Source organism: Camponotus floridanus, unplaced genomic scaffold, assembly GCF_003227725.1.
Source record: "Camponotus floridanus strain SB8 unplaced genomic scaffold, Cflo_v7.5 scaffold202, whole genome shotgun sequence".
Lineage (NCBI taxonomy): Eukaryota > Metazoa > Arthropoda > Insecta > Hymenoptera > Formicidae > Camponotus > Camponotus floridanus.
Window position 1 is genome coordinate 203,931 of NW_020229329.1, and position 23,399 is coordinate 227,329.

At 35.3% G+C, this 23,399-nt stretch overlaps 2 protein-coding genes across 3 annotated transcripts in view; both read right to left on the minus strand.

Annotated features, from left to right (window-relative positions):
• LOC105250857 (lachesin) overlaps window positions 1–11,715 on the minus strand; it is a 34,138-nt gene extending 22,423 nt beyond the window's left edge. Inside the window, exons 1-2 of one of the 2 annotated variants that reach the window (XM_011257180.3) lie at window positions 11,594–11,715; window positions 10,942–11,233 (exon numbers count right to left, since the gene is read on the minus strand). The gene's annotated coding sequence lies outside the window, so the exon portion shown is untranslated. The remainder of the gene's footprint in view (window positions 1–10,941; window positions 11,234–11,593) is intronic. The other variant, XM_011257178.3, reaches the window with a different exon arrangement.
• Window positions 11,716–12,613: 898 nt separating this feature from the next.
• On the minus strand, window positions 12,614–17,695 carry LOC105250856 (integrator complex subunit 7). The gene is made up of 13 exons (XM_011257177.3): window positions 17,224–17,695; window positions 16,738–17,057; window positions 16,435–16,659; window positions 16,070–16,319; window positions 15,915–15,988; window positions 15,672–15,817; window positions 15,222–15,567; window positions 14,853–15,112; window positions 14,559–14,759; window positions 14,401–14,494; window positions 14,166–14,269; window positions 13,569–14,073; window positions 12,614–12,952 (listed from the first exon to the last, which is right to left on the minus strand). The coding sequence occupies exons 1-13, from the start codon at window positions 17,330–17,332 to the stop codon at window positions 12,677–12,679; spliced, it is 2,910 nt and encodes a 969-aa protein (XP_011255479.1). The 5' UTR covers window positions 17,333–17,695; the 3' UTR covers window positions 12,614–12,676.
• Window positions 17,696–23,399: the final 5,704 nt, after the last annotated feature.

Genomic DNA, 23,399 nt, shown 5'->3' on the forward strand with positions numbered 1-23,399 from the left:
CAAGTGTGATGTCACTATGACATCATTGTAATATTAAATAAAATGTTGTAAGGTAATTTACACACACATACACACACATACAACAAAATGATCTTTTATATATATATATATATATATATATATATATATATATATATGTATATCACACTGGTGACAAAGCAGACATTTGCATGTCACCATGACTTTGTTGTGATTTCATTGTGACATATTATTGTGATATCACTGTGACTTTTTTTACTATAGGGGAATAATTATAAATATTACTAATCTCTCTCTTTCGAGAGATATGATTTTTTTCAATCTTTCCGTATATTCTTCAGCTACAATTTGCGTGGGATAAAATTTACGAATCTAATATTTTTTAATTGTCATATATTTTTTTATTGGTTACGTATAAAAAAGTTAACTTCGCTAATAAGTTACGAAACACAATAAAGTTTATACAATTATATTCTATAAAACTAACAAACACAGGAATTCTTTTCTCTACGAGTTACTGTCCGCTTCCAATATTCAGAACCCGAGAATTAGATTCTCGTGCTGGACAACGGCTAATTCATGACTCGCTATGATTGTATCTTAATGCAGCTTCCAGCGAAGAGATCCTTTCCAGAGATATACGCATCGGTGATGATGCTCGTGATGACGGAAGATGATGACGGATACAATGGATGAACTAAAGAGAAAGAGAGAAAGAGAGAGGGGGGAAGGAGAGAGGGAAGGGGAAGGAGAGGGAGGTGGAGGAATGCGAAGGGATGCGCAAGAGACGAGTTACGCGCTAAAAGCGGAACCAACACAGGAAGCTCATTAAGTTGCACCCCGCAGGCTGGGTACACACACAGAGATATAGCAGATGCCCCTTTTCACCACCACGCATCTATCCTACCTGTTTCTACTCGGCTACCTGTCTCGCTCGACACCCTCTGTTATCTATCGTACCACGTATCGTACACGCTAAGCGTCGTTCGTTAGGCGTCATTGGCAAAAAATTATGATAATAAAGATAGTATCTCAAGCTTGAATATTTTCACGTGCATTTTGCTCCTCGCGTTTTCCTCCCGACGAATTTTTTTTTGCGAATCCATATGTTTTTAGAATCATGTTTTCACTATTTCTATGCGGAAACTCATTTAATGATATGATAGAATGAAAGAAAGATTACGCACCAAAGTGAAAAAAAAGATCGCGTATCGAAAAATTAAATTAATAATTGAAGGAAAAAATATTAATAAAAAAATTGTTATCTTTTTATAAAATTATCTTTTTATATTAAATTTTCATGGGATGTACATAGTTTGTATATATATTTCATATAATTTTATCATATGAAATATAATATAAGCCGTTATTATATTATATATTATATTATATATTATATGAGCTTTGATTTCAAAATATTGATTTTATATTGAACCAAGAATTATTATAAAAGTTATAAATATATAAAAAAAATTAAATAATAAATAATTTATAATTACATAAATAACTTTATTATATTATAATATTAAAATTTACGAAAATATTTACACACACACACAATTAATAAAACATTAATAAAACAAAATAAAAATTTTACATGAATCTCTACAAGCTCGAAATAATTAAAATTGAGACGTAAATCAAATGCGAATGTAATTCAGCCGTATATCAAAGTTATAAGTCACTTTATACCGATTGTTCAATGTTCATAGCCAGTAAAGGAAACATCTCGCGTTGATATGAATGAGAGATTCGAACGAGAGATCCGCTTTCGCGAATCCTCTATCCCGAATAAATATCGATCCATTTAGGCTGAGTAACGGGAGTATCCGTTAGTTCGTCACGGGATAACTGAATCGGTTTGTACGAAGGGAGATTAGCCCGCTTTTGGAAAGAGAAAGAGAGAGAGAGAAAGAGAGAGAGAGAGAAGGATTTATGCAAGAGAAATGGAGAGGAGAAGGGATGGAGAAACGGGCACGTTCTCTGTTTTCGAAATGCGTTGCAAATCGCTATAACGATTTCATGTTTTGTCTGGAATGCGCGAGAAATGCGAGATTCGAGTAACGAGAGTTATTCTATTTGTTAACGCAGTAATAGCGAATACGCGGTAGATTCTATTAAGCGTTTCGCAGCGCGAAAGACGAATCGGCGTTATAATCAAAAGAATGCGAGGTGACGCAGACAGGTGGGAAGGAAGGCAGGAAAGAGAAGAGGGAGAGAAAGATGCAATTCGATCTACGCGAACGAATTCGAGATTGAGAATGAATGAAACGAGCTAGTTACGGTGGACTGAATTAAAATAAATCCGCGCGGTAGATTAAAGCATTAATTTTTATACGATTTCCGTTCGGTAAGCCGTAAACGGTAAACGCATTTCGGTTACGCGCCGCTCGTACAACGTTACAACGTTTTTCTCTTTAGACGGCAGTTACACCAATTACGTTATGACGATAATGAGAAACGTCACGCGATGCAATTTTAATTAGCGCGAGGATGTTTGCAGCGTGTTATTCGAGCAGCAGTATCGTTCTAATGCATTCGCGTAATCCAAATGAATTACGTTTCAAATATTAAATCTTCCTTCTAAACGCAAAGTGATTTCGCTAAAACCGTCGAGAGATTTTACATGGATAAACTTGCGCTTTATAAAATATAAAATTTTTACTCGGCAATTCGTGATACGACGACTCGTCATTAACGAATAAGAAAAAATAATAAAAAATTTATTATATATTATAAAATCCCGCGCGAGGATGTTACTGCACGAAACGGCAATTAGCAGATATTTTCTTGTTTTGTTCGTTAATCTGGCAGGTAGACTGACAGACAACATGATACAATGCGGTAACACCGATAACAATTTCAATTGTCATAGCGGCGTTATCGTGATAGCACCGAAGCTACCTGATGCTACGTTGAAATTATATATCATCCACAAATACACAGTCAAAGTATTTTGACAATTTACGATGCGCATTCCGCGTTTGCATTATATCCCACTTTGATTCCAAATTTATTATAATATTACAACACATCAAACGTTGTTGACAATTTTGCAATACTAGTATACAAAATCATACAAAAAATATGCTTTTTTTTAGAAAATAATATTTCATAATAATTATATATTTCCAATTTTGAATCTAATAAATGTAAGAGACAGGGATGAAGATTAATACGGTGTGATTAGAATTATGAATCATGGAATTTCTGGTAAGAAAACATCGTACTACATGAATATGATAATAATATGCTATACTTGTGGTGATTGCGATTGAAAAAGCACGCGAATCGTACGGTTACCGTGTCGCTAGCCAACGTATTTCAAAGATAAATAGTTGATATGCGTGGAAAGATTTATGCCAAGCAGTGGCTTCTCTGCTCAGGAAATGGACTTCGCCAACTCCTCTTTGCAAATTCCTTCAATATTTCTAGACTCTTTTACATCCTGAATTTAAGCACGTGACATCACTGAAAGATTTATATATTTCGCAAACATCACATTTTACGCAACATATTTTAACGCAATACCTTTTGTTACGATCGAGATATCTCGTTGCAAAAATATATTTAATTGTAATATCAATTATTTTATAAACTCATAATGTGTATTGTAATATAATTTGATTTTAGTAACATAAAAAGTAGTAGCAATTACGCAGATTGATCGGTGGGTATTTAATGTTAATTACAACAATTTGATTTTACTTTAGTATCTGTTGCATATTGGATACGCAATCGACATTAATAAGGGGATTAGTATCAAACGACCGCATTTAACATTAAATACGTATCATGAGTGAGGGACCATCCAACACGCGTTTCGACACGCTTCGTACCACGCCATGTAAACGAAGATCAAAGGGTTATTTACACACGTCCCGCTAACATCTCAACCGACGGAATGTTCTGAAACTATGTAGCTCGTGCGTTTTCATTTATGTAAAGTGCAAGTCTACCAACCAATAGCGTGTGACGTATTTGATATTACGTATATAATTTATATTTTGCGTATCTATAATTTTTCTCGTGCGACATTTTCGACACATTTTCAAAAGCGATGTGCGACATATTTAAAAAATGTCAAAGCGAATAAAAGGAGGTAACATCTGTGTGCATCAAACGAAAATTATGATTAATTTGAGAATAGAATTATATTATAAAATTTTATTACAAAATTAATATTCTATTATGAAATCAACTCAAATAAGAGAAACATGTATTATAAAAAAATCAATTTTACAAAATAATTAAGAAGTTTAATTTTATAATAAATTAATTTTATAATAGTTTAATTTTATAATAAATTAATTTATACAATTAAATTCAATTTAAACAACAAAATTAAATTACATATTTCTCGCATGATGATTGTCCATGTGGTTAATTTCTTTATCTAACGGGGAAATATAGGGCAAAATAAGTTTTATATTTCCGATGTGCGGGCGTGCGTGAAACCGGAAAGATCGGAAGGAAGAGTTACGATAGGAAGAAAAGGGACCGCGATAATTACTGCCGTTAGTTTTGGGCACAACGGATGCCTTCTCTCGCCGTGTTCAATGGTTCATCGGTATCGGGAGAGGTAACCAATAACATAGATCTACCGGTGAACGGTATCATCAGTCAGTCCGTCCACTGGCATGTTTATTACGAGGCGCGCGCGCGTTTTCGCGTCGACGGTACAAATGCCTCCACACCGAGAGAACGGGAAGTCATTCCACCCCAGACTTGTCCATTTACTCCTGTCCTTCACGCGCTTGTGTACATTTTTGCGCGGTTGGTTGCCTCGGAAAATTTAGACGATCCAGCGAGAAAAGGTCAATGTTTAGCAGTTGAAGTATGTACTTTGCGAGGAAAAACATTTGTATGAAGCACGTGGTTAATTTTGAATGGATGCACATGTATCGTTGCTGAATTATTAGAAAAAAAACAAAAATGAAATTAAGCGTATATGATGAAAACTTTGATTTTTTCTAAATTGCTAAATATATATACAATATATTCATATATGTAGAATAAATGGAATAAAAAAATATTATTGCACATACATGTGCTAATATAAATATATTCTGATTTGTAATTATGTATTATTATATATATGCTTTGTCAAAGAGAATTATATATTATATATTATTAAATATATATGAATAATATATATTATATATTATTGTGAATATATGAATTAATATATGTATATTTAATCATTACTAATATGATTTTAAAATTGAAAGACTTCAAAGTTTAACATCTTCTTTTTTACATATTTAAGATATTAATTTATTCATAAATTATACGCTTTATCCATTTTCGGAAATTTAAGCATTCGCATGTGTATTTAAAGCGTGCTAAGAGCGAGACAAGAATGTTGTAAAGACGGTGGATGGGAGACGAAGATAGCTTAATTCTCCAAGCTTTTGAAAATGGGCGATATAAAATTCTACCTCTTTTATATACGTGTACAGGAATGTGACAAGCCTCCAATGCATTGTTATCATTTTTTGTGATCTTCATCCCGGTGCAAATTTTCAAGCATATTTCCGATAAAATGCAATAACGTGTGTCTACCTACATATATGTAAATGTATTTCAACAATTTATCTGCGAAAATTGATGCAAAAATCTTCTAGTGAAACATGATTGGAAGTTGAAAAATATAAAAATTTAAAAATATATTTATTTAAATATCTCCTAACTTAAATATATAAAATATATATATGTATGCATGTAATTAGATTCTGTCGCGACTAAAATATTAAACAAAATTGAGTAGTGTCATAACCGTTTATTGTTAACGTCGCCCATACTATTAAATTTTGAATAACCTAAAATTATTCGTGGCAAGTATTGAGCATTCTGCTAATTAAATTTCACATTATTAATATATTGCCACGAGTTATTAATGCTTAATTATTACATATTATAATATAATATATCGCCAAAATCGCATTTGTAAAATATAATATAATATTTAATATGTGACCATAATAATTAATAGTAATTCAAATTACAAAAGGATAGTTTAAATACATCATTGTAAATAATAATACATTTCAAATTCTAATTTTCGCGTGTCCACTTTGCGTAACCTTAGAATTAAATCATGAGAAGCATACTGAGACTTCCTTGCTAGATTTAAATTGGAATTTTCTTTACAGCACTACAAACAACTCTTAATTGTCTTTTCGCAACGTTGCGTCTCAACAATTGCGTTGGAGATAATTTTATTCTCAATTATCTTCTCAAGCGACGAGTCTGCCATTTACGAAAACAGAATCATAATTTACGTAAAATCGAATTTCTCTTGAGATTATGGAGTCTATTGCTATTATATACACATTTTATATATAGAATAATTAATATAATGATGCAATTTTATTATATTGCATAATAGCATATAGCGCCACAATGCGTAATTTTATATTTTATAATTACTTGTTGCACGTGTAAGTGTAATCTATCATATTAAATTAAATTTTACATTATTTTACATTATATATATGTATATATACAAATTATATATATACATGTATATATATAATTACTATATTATATAAAAATATCTATAGCAGAGAAAATTTCGCGTGCTTCTTGCTCATTGTCAGCGTTTTGCAATCTAAATTTCAACTCGTTATACAAAAGTATACTTTTAAGTAAGCGCATCATTCTTGAAAAAATAAAGTATGCGTTTTTCTTTAATTTTACTTATGTGTTTTCGTTATCTTGTGTAAAAACACATTATACCAACTGCACACACATGTATTATAGATAAACGGACAAGAAATTATATCCTGAAATAAAGACATATTTATCCAGAAGTTTTGCAACGCATCTCTTAGTGCGCAACCCTTTATATTTTGCCCCTCGGGAAGCGGAATTTCTCTCAGTTTTCCGTCTCAAAAGTGAGTCGCTTTTTTCCTACTTTTGAAGTTAAACAAACGGTCCATATGAAGTATCGATATATGTAGCCAAACACTTCCGACGAAGTTCTATCGGAGGTATAAGCAATTTGTTTTGTCGAGCGGAACTCACCGATCCCGATATATATGAGCCGAGTTTTCAACAAAATGCTGTTGCGGCTTGAACATACTTCTTCCAACAATAAAGTGACCAGACGTACAGCACGCGCTGCTGCATTGTAACGTGTTATATATTTTCATTCAAATCTACTATAGCGTAGGAACGTGTATCAGGTACGCAATTTAACACGTTGCAGTTATGCGAAGAATAAAATTAATAATCTACATTGTATATTTACAACGAAGCAATTTTATAAAATGTATATAAAAATTATCCTTGCCATTAATTTTCGGATTATATATTCATTTTATTTTTTTTACTGCGCTTAATATTTTATGCTTCATTTGTTGCATCGAGAAATGATGTAAACTATGTAGACTTGTCTCTGAGTGATACGAACCGATCATTGTAAGCATGAAGGAGATTTATAAATCTATATGCGCACAGGCAATTCAGGAAAATCGTGTTTCGATCACATAGCGGAAAATAAGATATCTGTTTCGCATACAAAGGAAATGACACTTTCTATGCATAGAAAAATGGACAGAATCTTATTTCCATTTTCTGGCACGCACCCTATCGCAAAGCTTCACAAGAAATTCAGCCGGAAAATGCTCGCATGCGTACCATACAAGTTTCGGTATCATCGCGTGATTTTAATCAATTGTACTTTTATATTGAAGTTATTTTTTTTTTGAAACCTCAGATATTTTGATAATCATCTAATTTTCAAATTTGGTTAATACATATTACGTTCCTTTTCGACGAACGAAATTAAAGACGCAGCAGACGAAAGGACGCTGTTTAATAATTCATGATGGCGCGCTCGCGTGCGGAACACACTATGGCAAGTATTTTAGACGAAGGTACTACATATTGTACATACCGCCGACCTCGCTGCCAGTAGGTACAACTCTCTCCCTCTCTATACTCTTTCCCCTCGGAAAGACGTGTGCTACCTTCCCATCTCGCTTACAACTCCCGGTAATACCCGAATTTTGAACATTAGTTTGCAAACCATTTAGCACACACAACTACTATATAGTTTCCGTTTCCCCTTCTCTCTATCTGTACAGGTAGTAGTTGGAATCACGCAGCCACTGCATACATCGTATGCCCTCTTATCCCCCTTATCCCTCGTACGTATAGATTTAACCACAACGGTACACGACATAGTCATTGTGCATTAAGCCTAGGCGACACGCGTAGCGGACCTTCCGAAGGATACGACGGCTTCACTGAAAATAATTTCACCGAGGAATTTCTTGTAATTTATTGTAATTTGCGCGAAATTTACTTAAACTCATACATTTAGGAACTATCGATTATCTTAAAATAATTTTTGTTCCTTCTGTCTTGCAGAAATATATGCAAAATTTAGAAAAAATTTTATTTTCCTTTACATTAAATAATGCTAGTAATAATGTATTAATTCTTACACACAATCAATTATATTATAATTAAATAAAAATAATTTAATTATATTTTTCTCAATGATACGCTAAACTTTGTCGCAAATTTGTTAAAAAGTCAAATAGATATCGAAGAGAGCAAAGTAAAAGGATGTGCAATTCTAATATTTTAGCATTTAAAAATGTAAATCAACATATATAATATTTTATCTGATTTTAAAATTTCTTTAAAAAAAAACATTGTTGAATTTTTACCGTGCAAAAAAATTATTACATCAAACATTTCTTTTTCACTTATTTTTCGCTTTTTTCACAAACTCGTTAAAATCACGTATAATAATTACGTAACGATTTTATACAATGCTTTAGAAATCTGCTTTTCTTGAAGGACGATTACTTTAGAGTGTAGCGATAACAGAATTTGCGTTCGAGAATTTCCGATAAGATAATAATTTTAAGTAAATTTCAGATTAAGCAAGAAAATTTTGAACTATAAACCAAACCTTTTCACTGTCTCAAGAAATCTAATTAAAAATTTTTTATCTCAACTCAAATATAAATAATGATAAATGATGGTATAATGATAAAAATAATATTAAAAATGATAAAAATAATATTAAATTCAATATAAAATAGCGTAAACATACAATCACTGTTTTTAATTGATCCTATATTAATAAAGTTACTGATTGTAACAAAATTATATTAAAATTGTAATATTAGAAAAATTTATTATTAATTTCGTGTCATTCAAATTCATCTTCGATAATACAAGATCGATGATTAAATTATGCATGTAATTAATTAACAGCTCTCAATAATAAACGAAAAAAAGGTAATCGAATACAGTAAGATGTGAATAATCTTCTCTCGCGAATCACGGAATTTCATCGTGTATTATGATGGCAATTCTCGCGTTTCGGTTAACAGCGACGAGCATAATTGCGCGCAATTTCGAGATTCATCGTGCTCTATTGCCAAACTTGAAAGCGCGCGTGCTTGATTTGATCTCATATACGATATTCCTGAGACTTGATCTTCTCGCTCAAGAAGCTACGGACGTCGGACGAGGCTTCCGAAACTCCCGGGGATACCGACAAATTAATCTCAAGACTCAAAGTTTAGTAAAGTTCGGCCGCGTTGCTCGATTTTGGTTTCCCCTCGATCGTGGTTTTGTCTTCTGCATGCGTAATGCATACGAAATTATTTATGAAATAAATAATAATGGAGAAAAATAATACCTGCGTGTACTAGACTGACGCAAAGAATGTATTAAGCGCGTGTTTCTTAATTAAATTCTGTTTTAAATAAAGTTATCGCGCGATTTTAATTTAAAAAAATTCTTTCTTCAATATTAAAAAAATGCATTAAAGCTGCATAAAAATACTGCTTTATAATTAAGAAAAATTATTTAAAAATTATGTGATATATTCAACTTTATTCGAATAAATATTGTTTATCTTGTATTTATCGAAAGAAAATAGAAAAAATTACAATTTTAAAATAATTTTTATTAATTATATTTATATATATATAAAATATTTTATTAATTATATCAATTATATTTATTTTATATTAATGTTATTGATTATATTTATATAAGTAAAATATATATATATATATATATATATATATATATATATATATAAATAATAAGAACAAAAAATTAAATAATATGAAATAATTTCTTTATTAAAAAAAAAATAAAAAAAAATTTCGGCATTATACTCTCATTCTCAAAAACTTTTGCCTATTATCTTATTATTATTACAATAAGAATTAACTTTTATTGATGGTTTTTTTGAATTATAATATATCTTACAGCCAAAACAACAAAATGGATCATTTTATCTAAAATTCTTATTGTGACTTTAAATTATTTTTATGATTGAAATTTGTGAATATTCACACGTACCAATACATACAATAGTCAATGAGATATTTATGACAAATAAATAAGATAAAGATCCTTTTAAGTTAAGATGAATTGCTTAATAATTAGTTAAATGATCATGTACTCATTCGATCAATAGAAAAAAATAAAGATATCATTTATTTTAATTATTGTAAAATTGCCATGTTTAAGTTCTTTAATAAAGTTTAATCACCATGCTCAAGTTCTTTAATAAAGTTTCAAACACATATATACAAAGTTAATGTAATTAATATATTTTTACACAACAATAAAAATAATGATTTTTATTGAAACGTTATTCAATACGTAAACAAATTTTTCTGAGGTATATATATGAAATAAATATTGCACGATTTAAAAAATGGCGCTCCCTTTCACAAGAATCTATTTTCTCGTATGTGTATGTGTATATGTTCAAGAAATTTACAACTTATAAATATATGTAGATAGATTTAAAACGATGTCATTAAAAAGTTTACTCGAGCACGATCATTAAACATTAAAATCAGATTCTTTAAACACTCAAAATATCTAACTTTGTTAGATTAAACTTTTTTTGCGCTTTAATAGTTGACGACGATGCAAAGTCCTACATTGTTAAAAAAGTATATCACTCACCGCACGATGAAGTTTCAGTAGCGCAGCAGATTGGCGGCTAGCAATGCGATGATTTTCGATAACATAACTGTTGCTTCTGATGGGGCTAAATGATAGCCCGATATACCGAATAGAATGGGGATACGTTGGCCGCGCGTTCCGTACCAACGGATAGACGGTGCGCGACTGTGCGCCCGCCACTCTCGCGGTCCCCCTTTTATGGGTCGTCGCTCGCGCGTCCACTCACTACTTGACGACTAACGTCGTTGCTCGGATGCGAATGAATCTCCATCGCTCGTAGCGTTATTTTCAACTAGAAAAAGAGGGGGATATTATTTTATGTCTTTTAAGTCTCAAGATACATTAGCAGTTGTCTTAAATCTATTTCACATCATCAAATATACCGTTAAAAAATGGCGGCTGCTTTCGCGAACGTCTATTTTTTTGTCGAGGAAATTTATGTAAATTACAAATATATTTATACGGGTAGACAGACTTAAAATGATGTTACTGAAACTTTACCGAGTGCGGATATTAAAAATTCAGGAACATTCAGAATATGTAATTTTGTCGGACTAAACTTTGAATCTCGTTGAGATAATTGGCGTAGAGTGTAAAAATGGCGAGAATGTAAAAATCTTACGTTGGACTGTTCAAAAAGTTTATAACTCACCGCGCAATCCAATTCAACGGTATAGAAGCTCGATCGGGTAGTGATGCAACGATTTTTAAAGATATAATTACTTTTTCTGAGTAAATGATACACTAAATAGAATAAGATACGGCTACCGCGCGTTCCGTGCCAACAAACAGTCGCAACTGTGCGCCCGCGAGCTTCCTCTGATGATCACTGGCGCGAACATTCAATGTTAATATTCACCAATAGCTAACGTCACTTCGATAACGAATCTCGCGAATAAACTGCATTAAAAATTAAAAAATTGTATAATTATTTTATAATTATTTAGTCAATATTTTTGGACACAATCTATATATAATATAAATGATTTATAATAAAAATATTTAAGAAATTTTAAAATATATAAAATCATACCTATCAGAATTTGCACATATATATATATATATATATATATATATATATATATATATATAATTATTTGAATTAATATTTGAAATATTGTATAGAATTTGCATATATATGTAATCCACAAAATATATATAACTTATAAAATTTTATATTGCGAGTTTATTATATATATTTTTTATTATATATAATTTATATAGTAAACTCGGAATATAAAAATTATAAATAGAATTTTATCCTGGATTTTGTCACAAATGAAAGAATATCTAACAAATATGCTTTCTTAAAAAATAATTTATAAATATAGACATCACATTAGAATCATTATACTTCGAAATGTGAAACATATGCATGTAACGAAATAAATAATGTATATATGCATTTCTTATAGCTCTGATATACATTTAAATTCATGACGAGAAATTTCGCGCTGGAATGAATGCGCATGCGTCTAAATAGAATCTTATTTCATTTTATTTCCGGCAGCTAAAGCAACTGCAAAAAGGAATATTTGCAATATATTATATAAGCATAATTATAAATATGTTAATATAAATATGTTCTTGGTAATTTGTATTAAGAAGTAAAAATCAATATGTGTAAAATTATATAACAGACATCACATACAAATAAAATGATAATAAGATTTATTTTTATATTAGAATTGATTTGAATATACAAGTATTACAAATTGTTGGCACACTGTTTTTATTAAGGTAATTTTCTTTTTGTGGGCTCTTCGTGTACTCTAACGGGAAGAGTGGAGCGTGGGCCACATTTCCACACGTTACCATCCTTGTCGAGTATACTAGCGCTTGCTGTAATTTGATATTGACCACCGCTACCCGTCCCACCAGCAGTATTTCCACCAGCTGTGCATGGAAATGCAATTGCTGGTCCTGGAATTCCTAAGGAAAGTAAAAATTCACAAGCGAAGAAATCGCGATGAGGTATTACCGTTTGCTGCAATTCATTTATATTTGAATCCTGTAAACAAAAAAATAAATTATTTGGTATTATTATTTAATACAGTTTCATAAATCTTGTTTATTTTGTTTATTGAATCTTTTAATGTTTTTTTCTCATCTTTAATTTTCAAACATTGTCAAATATTTAATATAGTTTATATACATTGTCATCATTTGATACAATATAATAATACTGTTTAATTTTTAACTAATATATAAAAGAGAGTTATTAAAGATTCAATTAAAAATAAATAAATAATAACAAAACTTTAATCATTTTTTTATACACAATAATCTAAGAAAAATATAAAGATCTTATATATTCATAAACAGTTCAAATACATATAGGATTCAAATAAAGGAGAAAAATAATAGAAGAAAAGAAATAAAAAAAAAGACATTCACTGATACAGTTTTTTAAATATGTAATCCAAAGAAAAAATAAGAGTAATCCAAAGAAAAGCATAAGAGAATGGCATTTGCCAAAAAATTCAACACATGTGAAAAATAGACAAAAATTACATAAAATAAAAAGACGTTTATAAATCCTTGACAATTAATTAATTCTGAAAAGCTTGATTGTTTTATCTATGTAATTATAAGATATGTAATATTAAATGTAATGTTTTATTTACCTTCTGATCAGAATTTATTTTTGAAGGTGGTGTTGTCGAGATGGAAATGCACACGGCAGCAACAGAACGGAAAAGAGATGCTCTTCGACCGTGTCGCAATACACCTTCGACTTTAAGTGCCAATTGACTACCTTGCGGCACAGAAACAGGTTCACCGAGAACACGTGGTTGAGGCGATACTGATAGCTTAATGCTAGTTGTCTGTAGCGTTTGGAAGAAATACCTCGGTATTGGCAATCTCATTGTTCCGCCAGCGAGTAATGTGACTTGCGATATCAAACAACTGACTCTTAAATGACTGATGGCTCCAGTCTTACCGTCGGCACCCACCCATGCTGGTGCTAAACAACGCAATTCAGTGCAACAACGAGCCAATTGCCGCATTTCCACGGACTCACCAAAGTAAAAATTCATGGAATCATTTTGTTGTTGATACATTGATATACTGGGACCGCCACAAACTCGCTCTACACTGTTCGCGATTAATCGGCACATTTCTTGTAGTCTATATAAAGTAAATTAAGATAAATATTCAAAAGTATATATGATTAAAGAAATGACAGTTAGCCAATTAATAGCTTTTTAATGAAAGGATACGCTCGAATATTCGCCAATGATCCTGGATCAGCATCAAAAGCTGACTGATACAATTTTTGGTAATTGTCCGCACAGTTTTTTAAATCTTGCGCTGACTTTCTTAACTGAAAGAAAAAGAAAAACATAATTTGATAATATATATCGTATCATAGAATGTGTTCTATAAATATATCTAATCAAATATCTAATCAAATTCAAATCATTTCATAATTATACAAAATTGTAGAAATCATACCTGATGTGTAACACGGCCATATCTTTGGAGGTCATCTTTTGTTGCAATGACAACAGTGACAGCTATAGCAGGTGGTGGTGCAGTACACAAAGATCTGAAAATAATCTTTGTTTTTTTTTGTTATTTTTTAAAATTATATATATTATATTGTTGCTTACATGCATGAATGCAATAGCTGAACTATAGATTGTAAGAATTCACAACGTAATTTCGAATATTCACTTGGAAACTGCAAACTGCGCAGTGGAGTGCTGGCGGCTTTAAGAGACGCGCAAGCGCTCGCATAACGTGCTATCGCTCCATTCAATTTCTCCACAATCTCAGCTTTTGTAAAATTTTCTTCGCCTTCCTGTTTACCCCTATATATTATACATTATGTTATAGAAAGAATATAGATATATAAAATAACACATATTGATATTTTGCATACAAGCAAAGCAAATAATACCTACATGAGACAACATTCTGCTTTTGTAACTAATTCTAAACCAGACAACCAAAAATGCAGTTGTTCCGATGCTACAGTTTCTTTTAGACTTTTAAATATTTCGGTGGCAATTGTATGATGACCATATCTTGCGGCGCTACGCGCAATGCGATATTTCGCCCAACCATCCACATTTTTTACAACATTGTCTACTGCTTCCAAACATTCTAAATTCCATTCATATCCTCCAGCCACCATTTGGAACAGTAATGTACAAAGCATTACCTATGAAAATTAAATTAAAATAGAATTTTTCAAGTAATTGTTTATCGAGATATTAAACTTTCTTAAGTGAAATAATTGTTTTTATACATTATGACAGAACATATATTACCTTTGTATGTACATGTGTAGTTTGTTTAAGTTTTATCAAAATGTCTGCCAAAAGTGACAACAACGTATTTTCTCCTAAACTACCAATAGCGCCTAAGGCTTCGCACAGAGCGACCGTTTGCCTTTCATTGTGACCATTTTCTATGCTAGCATTGATAAGGGTGGAACCAATAGCGTCGACAAATATAGCGCAATGACTAGGTTGCGATTGACACAATTTTACTGTTGAACGTAAGCACACCTTCAACTGATACAAATGTTTGTCGTCCAAGGCTAATAATACAATTAGAGATTCGAGACAAGAAATGACATCTTGTATACCATAGGCAGGCAGTCCTTCTTCATAACTACAAAATAATTTATATTAATTATATATGTAAATTAATGTGTGTGTATGTGTATGTATAATTGAATATATATATTTTTTATATATAAAGAAAAATATATGTACCAGTAACAGGCAACTCTGGAAAGAATAGTAATTGCTTTTACTGCAACAAAAGGATCAGGAGAATAACAAGCATTTAGACATAATTGTAATAAAGAACTATTTTCTTCCATATTTGCATCACATGTCACAGCATTTTGGCTAAGTACCTGTGCATTATAGAATTTCAATAAATATGTGTTCATATATATAAATATATATTGTAAATGTTTGCAACTAAATGTGATTTATATTGATTTAACTGACCTCAATTACATCCAAAGTACGTATAAGAAGATCCGTATTTCCTGCACCATCTTGCAAAAGTGTTGTAGTACTCTCTGTTAATTATTAGATACTGATTATCATTTACAGAAATAACAAATATACAATAAAAGTATAATAAATTACAAGTATATTACCAATTAAGTTATTAAGAGCACCCTGTGGCCAGAGATGTGCTCCTCTTCTGGCTAAACTATGCAGAAGATGTAATGCGTGACGTTTTACAGACAATCTTGGATCATCTTGTAAATAGCGTAACAATAATACAACTTGTTGTGGCACATCTATTAACGTTGCAGAAGCCAGTGTACTTAATGCACTCAGAGTGACTCTGACAAATTCAGCTGCTGGATAACTTGCAAGAAGCTCCATACATAATTCATTTACCTTTAATATAATAATATATATATAATTATATATAATATATTTTATATATAATTATATTGAAATTTGCATATAAAATATATAAAACATACTAATACATATAAATAATATGACCTACCATTGATGCTGTGAAAATATCATGATGCATATATTGTAGAATCGGTATAAGTTGCAATTTCATTGAAGCAGGTGTAGCTTGGCCCCTAATCATATCAGAAATCTTACTGCACATTGATACTGCAAACAACTTGGACTGTGCTGCAAACATTTGAGCAGCATATATTGCAGCTTCTACTTCAACTGAATCATGGGAGTCCAAAGATCTTCTTATACTATGATGTACCTTGAAATAATTTTATTTTCATTTTTGTAAAGTCAAATTTACATGCAATTATGTTTATTGAATAATTAAATGTATTACTTGTTGTCTTTCAGGAATAATACCAGCTACACTGCCTAGTGTACGCAAAGTAAGAGCCCTAGCAACTGGATCATTTGAATGTATAACACTATAAATACGCCTTACAAATTCATCTACATTCAAGATTTTATCAAGATGCTTTTCACTCTGTTGACATACTCTTAGAACCCATACTCGTAAAAAGTTACTGCCAGTGCGAAATACTTCAGCCAATTTCAATAGAGACGAATTTATTAATATTGGAAATGGGTATTTTTCAAACAATCTAGGAAAACGTACTATGGCTTCGCATTGTTCTCCAGTTTTGGTAGAACGTAAACCTATAATCATATTCAACAAAAATTGACATTTATATAATATCAATTACATATATGTATATAAACTATATTATTTAAATAATTACTAATGTCAGTATTATTTCATTTGCACATATTCGGAAATACCTGTTTCACAACTTAAGTTCGGAAATTGATAATATAAACAAACCTTTATCAAGCTCAATGAGGGCTGTATTCGCATCTTGTTCGGGTTCTCCAAGACCAGTATCGTTAAACGCATTCATTCTCATTCCGATCATATTTTTAACAATATACATAAAATTAATTTAAAAAATTATGCTAACAACTTTCATTCGTTGATCAACTGTTATAATCTCTATTGAAATGTCTACTTCTATAATTTTTATCTTATAAAGTTTACAAAAGTAGATTTAACAAAATACCGACCTACATATAGAAAAATTATCACATGCGTAATTAATTAATTATTTATTTCTTTCTGTCTTCGTTTCAGTTCTTTAAAATCACTAGATTAACAAGTACCGCAATTTTGATCTCAATAAGATAAGATGGAGCAAAAATGGCGTCCAATAGTGCAGATAGTGCACACTTTGTGTAGCTATCTACACTAAGTGCAATTTTTCTAACCTTGATCCTGGTTTGAGATATAAGAAAAGTAATATAGTACTTGTAATGAATAACGTTAATGTGGAATACATAAATATTTTATTTTTAATTTCACATAATCAAGATGAGATAAGACACTGATTACATTAAAAATGTGTCCACAAATATCATGTAACTTCAATAGCTGCACATTCGTCAAATTAATCCTATTACGTTAAATGAATCACAGCAGCTTGTTTTAATTTAATCTAACCTAACCAATTATATTATATGCTTCTCATTAAAATGTGTAAAACTGTACGTCGCACATTTAATACGATTAATATATTACGTACTAAAATGTAATACATTAAGGAAATAATTAAATATTATTTTTTAAAGCATGATACAATACAGGCAGCATACGCTTGTGTTTACATTCGATATCCAAAGACACTGAGAGGTTAGGTTAGGTTAGATCAAACAAATTTATCGTTTAACAGTTGGCAACCCTACGAGATAGGCTATGCAACACTGCGCGCGCGTATACAAAATTCAAATCGCTTCTAGCATAATCATCTTCACGCGATCGACTTATTTGAATTGCACCGAATCGAATTATGATGCGGCGCCGATTTGTCCGAATGTAATTCGGGACATCGCGATGCTGTATAAGCGTCGAATGAGCACGAATTGTCACGCAAATATGATAAATCAAATCTACTCAGGCGGCTGTTCCTCCTCGGGACAATTCGCTCGCCTCGGGACGTCCCATTCCGATCTTGATGCACACAAATTCACACGATATCATCAACGCGAACGCGCGATACTTTATGCGGTACTCCCGATACTCGCTCGCATCCGATAATCATCATCAAGGGCGCGAATAACGCGACGCAACTTCGCTCCATCTTCGCGATGACGCCATCACTGAATATCGTCAAAAATCGCTGTCGCGCGTTTCCATCGACAAACTATGAAAGTCGCGCGATCATCCTTGGACACTCGACACTCGTTCATTCGCGATATTCGTTTAAAAACGGTTAAAAGATGCGAAAAATGCGGACGTACGACGATCCGTGTAACTGCGTATGACTCCGATTCACGCGCCAACATGGCGGCCGTATGACGCGTTTGACGTAACAGTGACGTTGCAGTGACGAGCGGTCACGCGCCAACATGGCGGCCGAATCAGTGCGCATTCGTTTCTACGCATGGCCATTCCAGCGCGCAACTTTGATTTCTGAATATTGTCTACGGTTTTAATTAATAGCACATAATGATAAATATATAAAGATGGAATCAATTAATCATATTGGTCATATATGTAGACATGCCCGAAGAAACAGAAATAAAATTAAGAGATATTTTTAATTTCTTTTTTTTTTAGTAAGGAGAGAAATGTCTATTCATAGGCTTGTACTTTTTTTCCTCTTTCGCGCAATTTCGATTCAATATATAACGTGGAAAATTCATAGTATATTATGCTAATGATATGAATTACGAACGATTCGATTGTTTTACTGCTGCCGCTCGCCGCCCGCTGCTGCTGCTGCTGATGTCGGCTGAGAGACCCACATTCTGAAAAAGACAAAAAAATAAGAAAAAGAAGGGAACAAATTAGAATAAAAAGAGAAACAAATTAAAATAAAAAATAAAGTTTAAATAAAAGGCTCCTTAAACATAAAAATAGGGAAATAGAAAAATTAAAGACAAAAGACAAAGATGACCGAAAGCTCGAAACTGTAAAAGGAAAGAGAATTAAATTAAAAAAAAAAAAAAAAATGCCCGCTGCTGCTGCTGCTGTCCGCTGTCCGTTGTCCGCTGTACGCTTCCCGCTGCCGCTGTCCGCTGTCCGCTTCCCGCTGCCGCTGTCCGTTTCCCTCGCTGTCCCCGCTGTCCCTTCCGCTTCTGCTGTCGGCTGTCCGCTTCTCGCTGCCGCTGTCCGCTGTCCGCTTCTCGCTGTCCGCTGTCCGCTTCTCGCTGCCGCTGTCCGCTGACCGCTTTTCGCTGCAGCTGTCCGCTTCCCGCTGCCGCTGTACGCTGTCCGCTTCTCGCTGTCCGCTGTCCGCTTCCCACTGCTGCTACTGCTGCAGCTCGAAACTGTAAAAGGAAAGAGAATCAAATAAAAATAAATAAAAAAAAAAAAAATGCCCGCTGCTGCGCTGTCGCATGTCCGCTTCGTCGCTGTCCGCTGTCCGCTTCCGCTGCCGCTGTCCGCTTCCGCTCCGCTGTCCGCTGTCCGCTTCCCCGCCTGCAAACTGTCGCTGTCCGCTTCCCGCTTCCCCTGCTGCTGTCCGGCTTCCGCTGCGCTGTCCGCTGTCCGCTTCCGCTGCCGCTGTCCTCTTCTCGCTTCCGCTGTCCTCTGTCCGTTGTCCCTGTCCTCTTCTCTCTTCCGTGTCCTCTTCTCGCTTCCGCTGTCCGATGTCCGCTGTCCCGTTCCCGCTGTCCGCTGTCCTCTTCTCGCTTCCGCTGTCCGCTGTCCTCTTCTCGCTTCCGCTGTCCGCTTCCCGCTGTACGTGTCCTATTCTCTCTTTCCGCTGTCCTCTTCTCGCTTCGCTTGTCCGCTGTCCTTTCTCGCTTCCGCTGTCCGTGTCCACTGTCCTCTTCTCTTTTCCGCTGTCCTCTTTCGCTTCCGCTGTCCGATGTCCGCTTCCCCTGCCGCTGTCCTTTCTCTCTTCGCTGTCCTCTTCTCATCTTCCGCTGTCCCTCTTCTCTCTTCCGCTGTCCTCTATCTCGCTTCCGCAGTCCCTGTCCTCTTCTCGCTTCCGTTGTCCTCTTCCGCTTCCGCTGTCCTCTGTCCGTTGTCCACTGTCCTCTTTTTCTCTTCCGTTCTCCTCTTCTCGCTTCCGCTGTCATGTCCCTTCCGCTGTCCACTGTCCTCTTCTCTCTTCCGCTGTCCTCTGTCGATGTCCACTGTCCTCTTCTCTCTTCCCTGTCCTCTTCTCGCTTCCGCTGTTCGATGTCGCTTCCCGCTGTCCGCTGTCCTCTTCTCGCTTCCGCTGTCCGCTGTCCTCTTCTCCGCTTCCGATATCCGCTGTCGCTTCCCGCTGCCGCTGTCCTCTTCTCGCTTCCGTGTCCGCTGTCCGCTTCCCACTGTCCGGGTGTCCTCTTCTGCTTCCGCTGTCCGTGTCCGCTTCCCGCTGACGCTGTCCCTCTTCTCGCTCCCGTGTCTCTGTCCGCTGTCCACTGTCCTCTTCTATCTTCCGCTGTCCTCTTCTCGCTTCCGCTGTCGCGTGTCCTCTTCTCGCTTCCGTGTCCTCTCCGATGTCCACTGTCCTCTTCTCTCTTCCGCTGTCCTCTTCTCGCTTCCGCTATCCGATGTCCGCTTCCCGCTGTCCGCTGTTCTCTCTTCTTCATTCCGCTGTCCTCTTCTCGCTTCCGCTGTCCGCTGTCTCTTCTAGCTTCGTGTCCGCTGTCCGTTCCGCTGAGCGCTGTCTCTCTCCGCTTCCGCTGTCCGCGTCCTCTTCTCGCTTCCGCTTCCGCTGTCCGCTTCCCGCCTGTCCGCTGTCCTCTTCTCGCTTCCGCTGTCCTCTTTACTCGCTTCCGCTGTCCGCTGTCGCTTCCCGCTGCCGCTGATCTGCTTGTCCGCTGCCCGCTGCTGCTACTGCTGCAGCTCGAAAACTGTGAAAGGAAAGAGAATCAAAGAAAAAAAAGAAAAAAAAAAAAGAAATGGCCCGCTGGCGCTGTGCTGTCCGTGTCCTTCTCGTTTCCGCTATCAGCTGTTCCTTCCCGCTGCCGCTGTTCCTCTTCTCGCTTCCGCTGTCCGCTGTCCGCTTCCCACTGTCCGGTGTCCTCTTTCTCGCTTCGCTGTCCCGCTGTCGCTTCCGTGACGCTGTCCTCTCTCGGCTTTCCGTGTCCGCTGTCGTTCCCGCGCCGCTGTCCGCTGTCCGCTGCCTCTGCTGCTGTCCGCTGTCCGCGCCTACTGATGTCGGCTGAGAGACCCACATTCTGAAAAGAAAGAAAAATAAGTAAAAGAGGAAAAATTAGAATAAAAAGAGAAACAAATTAAAATAAAAACAAAGTTAAATAAAAGCTCTTAAACATAAAGTAAGGAAATAGAAAAATTAGAGACAAAAGACAAAGATGACCGAAAGCTCGAAACTGGAAAGGAAAGAGAATTTAAATATAAAAAAAAAAAAATGTCCGCTGCTGCTGCTGCTGTCCGCTGTACGCTGTCCGTTCTCGCTGCCGCTGTCCGCTGTCAGCTTCCCGCTGCCGCTGTCCGCTTCAGCTTCCCCGCTGTCAGTTCCCGCTGCCGTGTCCGCTGTCAGCTTCCCGCTGCCGCTTCCGCTGTCAGGTTCCGCTGTCCCCTGTCCGCTGTCCGTGTCCGCTCTCGCTGCGCTGTCCCTGTCCGCTCCCACTGCCGCTGTCCGCTGTCCCTGCTACTGATTCGGCTGAGAGACCACTTCTGAAAAAGAAAAAAAAAAAAGAAAAAGCAGGGAACACATTAGAATAAAAAGAGAAACAAATTAAATTAAAAAACAAAGTTTAAATAAGAGGTACTTAAACATAAAAGTAGGGAAATAGAAAATTAGAGACAAAAGACAAAGATGACGAAAGCTCGAAACTGTAAAAGGAAGAGAATTAAATATAAAAAAAAAAAAATGCCTGCTGCTGCTGCTGCTGCTGTCCAGCTGTAAGCTGTCCCGCTTCTCGCTGCGCTGTCCGCTGTCCGCTTCCCGCTGCGCTGTCCGCTGTCAGCTTCCCGCTGTCAGCTTCCCGCTGCCGTTGTCGCTGTCCGCTGTCCGCTGTCCGCTTCTCGCTCGCTGTCCGCTGTCCGCTTCCCACTGCGCTGTCCGCTGTCCGCTGCTACTGATGTCGGCTGGAGAGACCCACATTCTGAAAAAGAAAAAAAAATAAGAAAAAAGAAGGGAACAAATTAGAATAAAAAGAGAAACAAATTAAAATAAAAAACAAAGTTTAAATAAAAGGCTCCTTAAACATAAAAGTAGGGAAATAGAAAAATCAGAGACAAAAGACAAAGATGACCGAAAGCTCGAAACTGTAAAAGGAAAGAGAATTAAATATAAAAAAAAAAATGCCCGCTGCTGCTTGCTGCTGCTGCTGTCCGCTGTACGCTTCCCGCTCTGCTGCGCTGTCCGCGTACGCTCCGCTCCGCTGTCCCGCTGTCAGCTTCCGCTTCAGCTTCCTGCCGTTGTCCGCTGTCCGCTGTCCGCTGTCCGCTTCTCTCTGCCGCTGCCCGCTGTCCGCTTCCCACTGCCGCTGTCCGCTGTCGCGCTACTGATGTCGGCTGAGAGACCCACAATTCTGAAAAAAAAAAAAAAAAATAAGAAAAAGAAGGGAACAATTGAATAAAAAGAGAAACAAATTAAAATAAAAACAAAGTTTAAATAAAAGGCTCCTTAAACATAAAAGTAGGGAAATAGAAAAATTAGAGACAAAAGACAAGATGACCGAAAGCTCGAAACTGTAAAAGGAAAGAGATTAAATTAAAAAAAAAAAAATGCCCGCTGCTGCTGCTCTGTCCGCTGTACGCTTCCCGCTTCTCGCTGCCGCTGTCCGCTGTCCGCTTCCCGCTGCCGCTGTCCGCTGTCAGCTTCCCGCTGTCAGCTTCCCGCTGCCGTTGTCCGCTGTCCGCTGTCCGCTTCTCGCTGCCGCTGTCCGCTGTACGCTTTCCCACTGCCGCTGTCCGCTGTCCGCTGCTACTGATGTCGGCTGAGAGACCCACATTCTGAAAAAGAAAAAAAAATAAGAAAAAGAAGGGAACAAATTAGAATAAAAAGAGAAACAAATTAAAATAAAAAACAAAGTTTA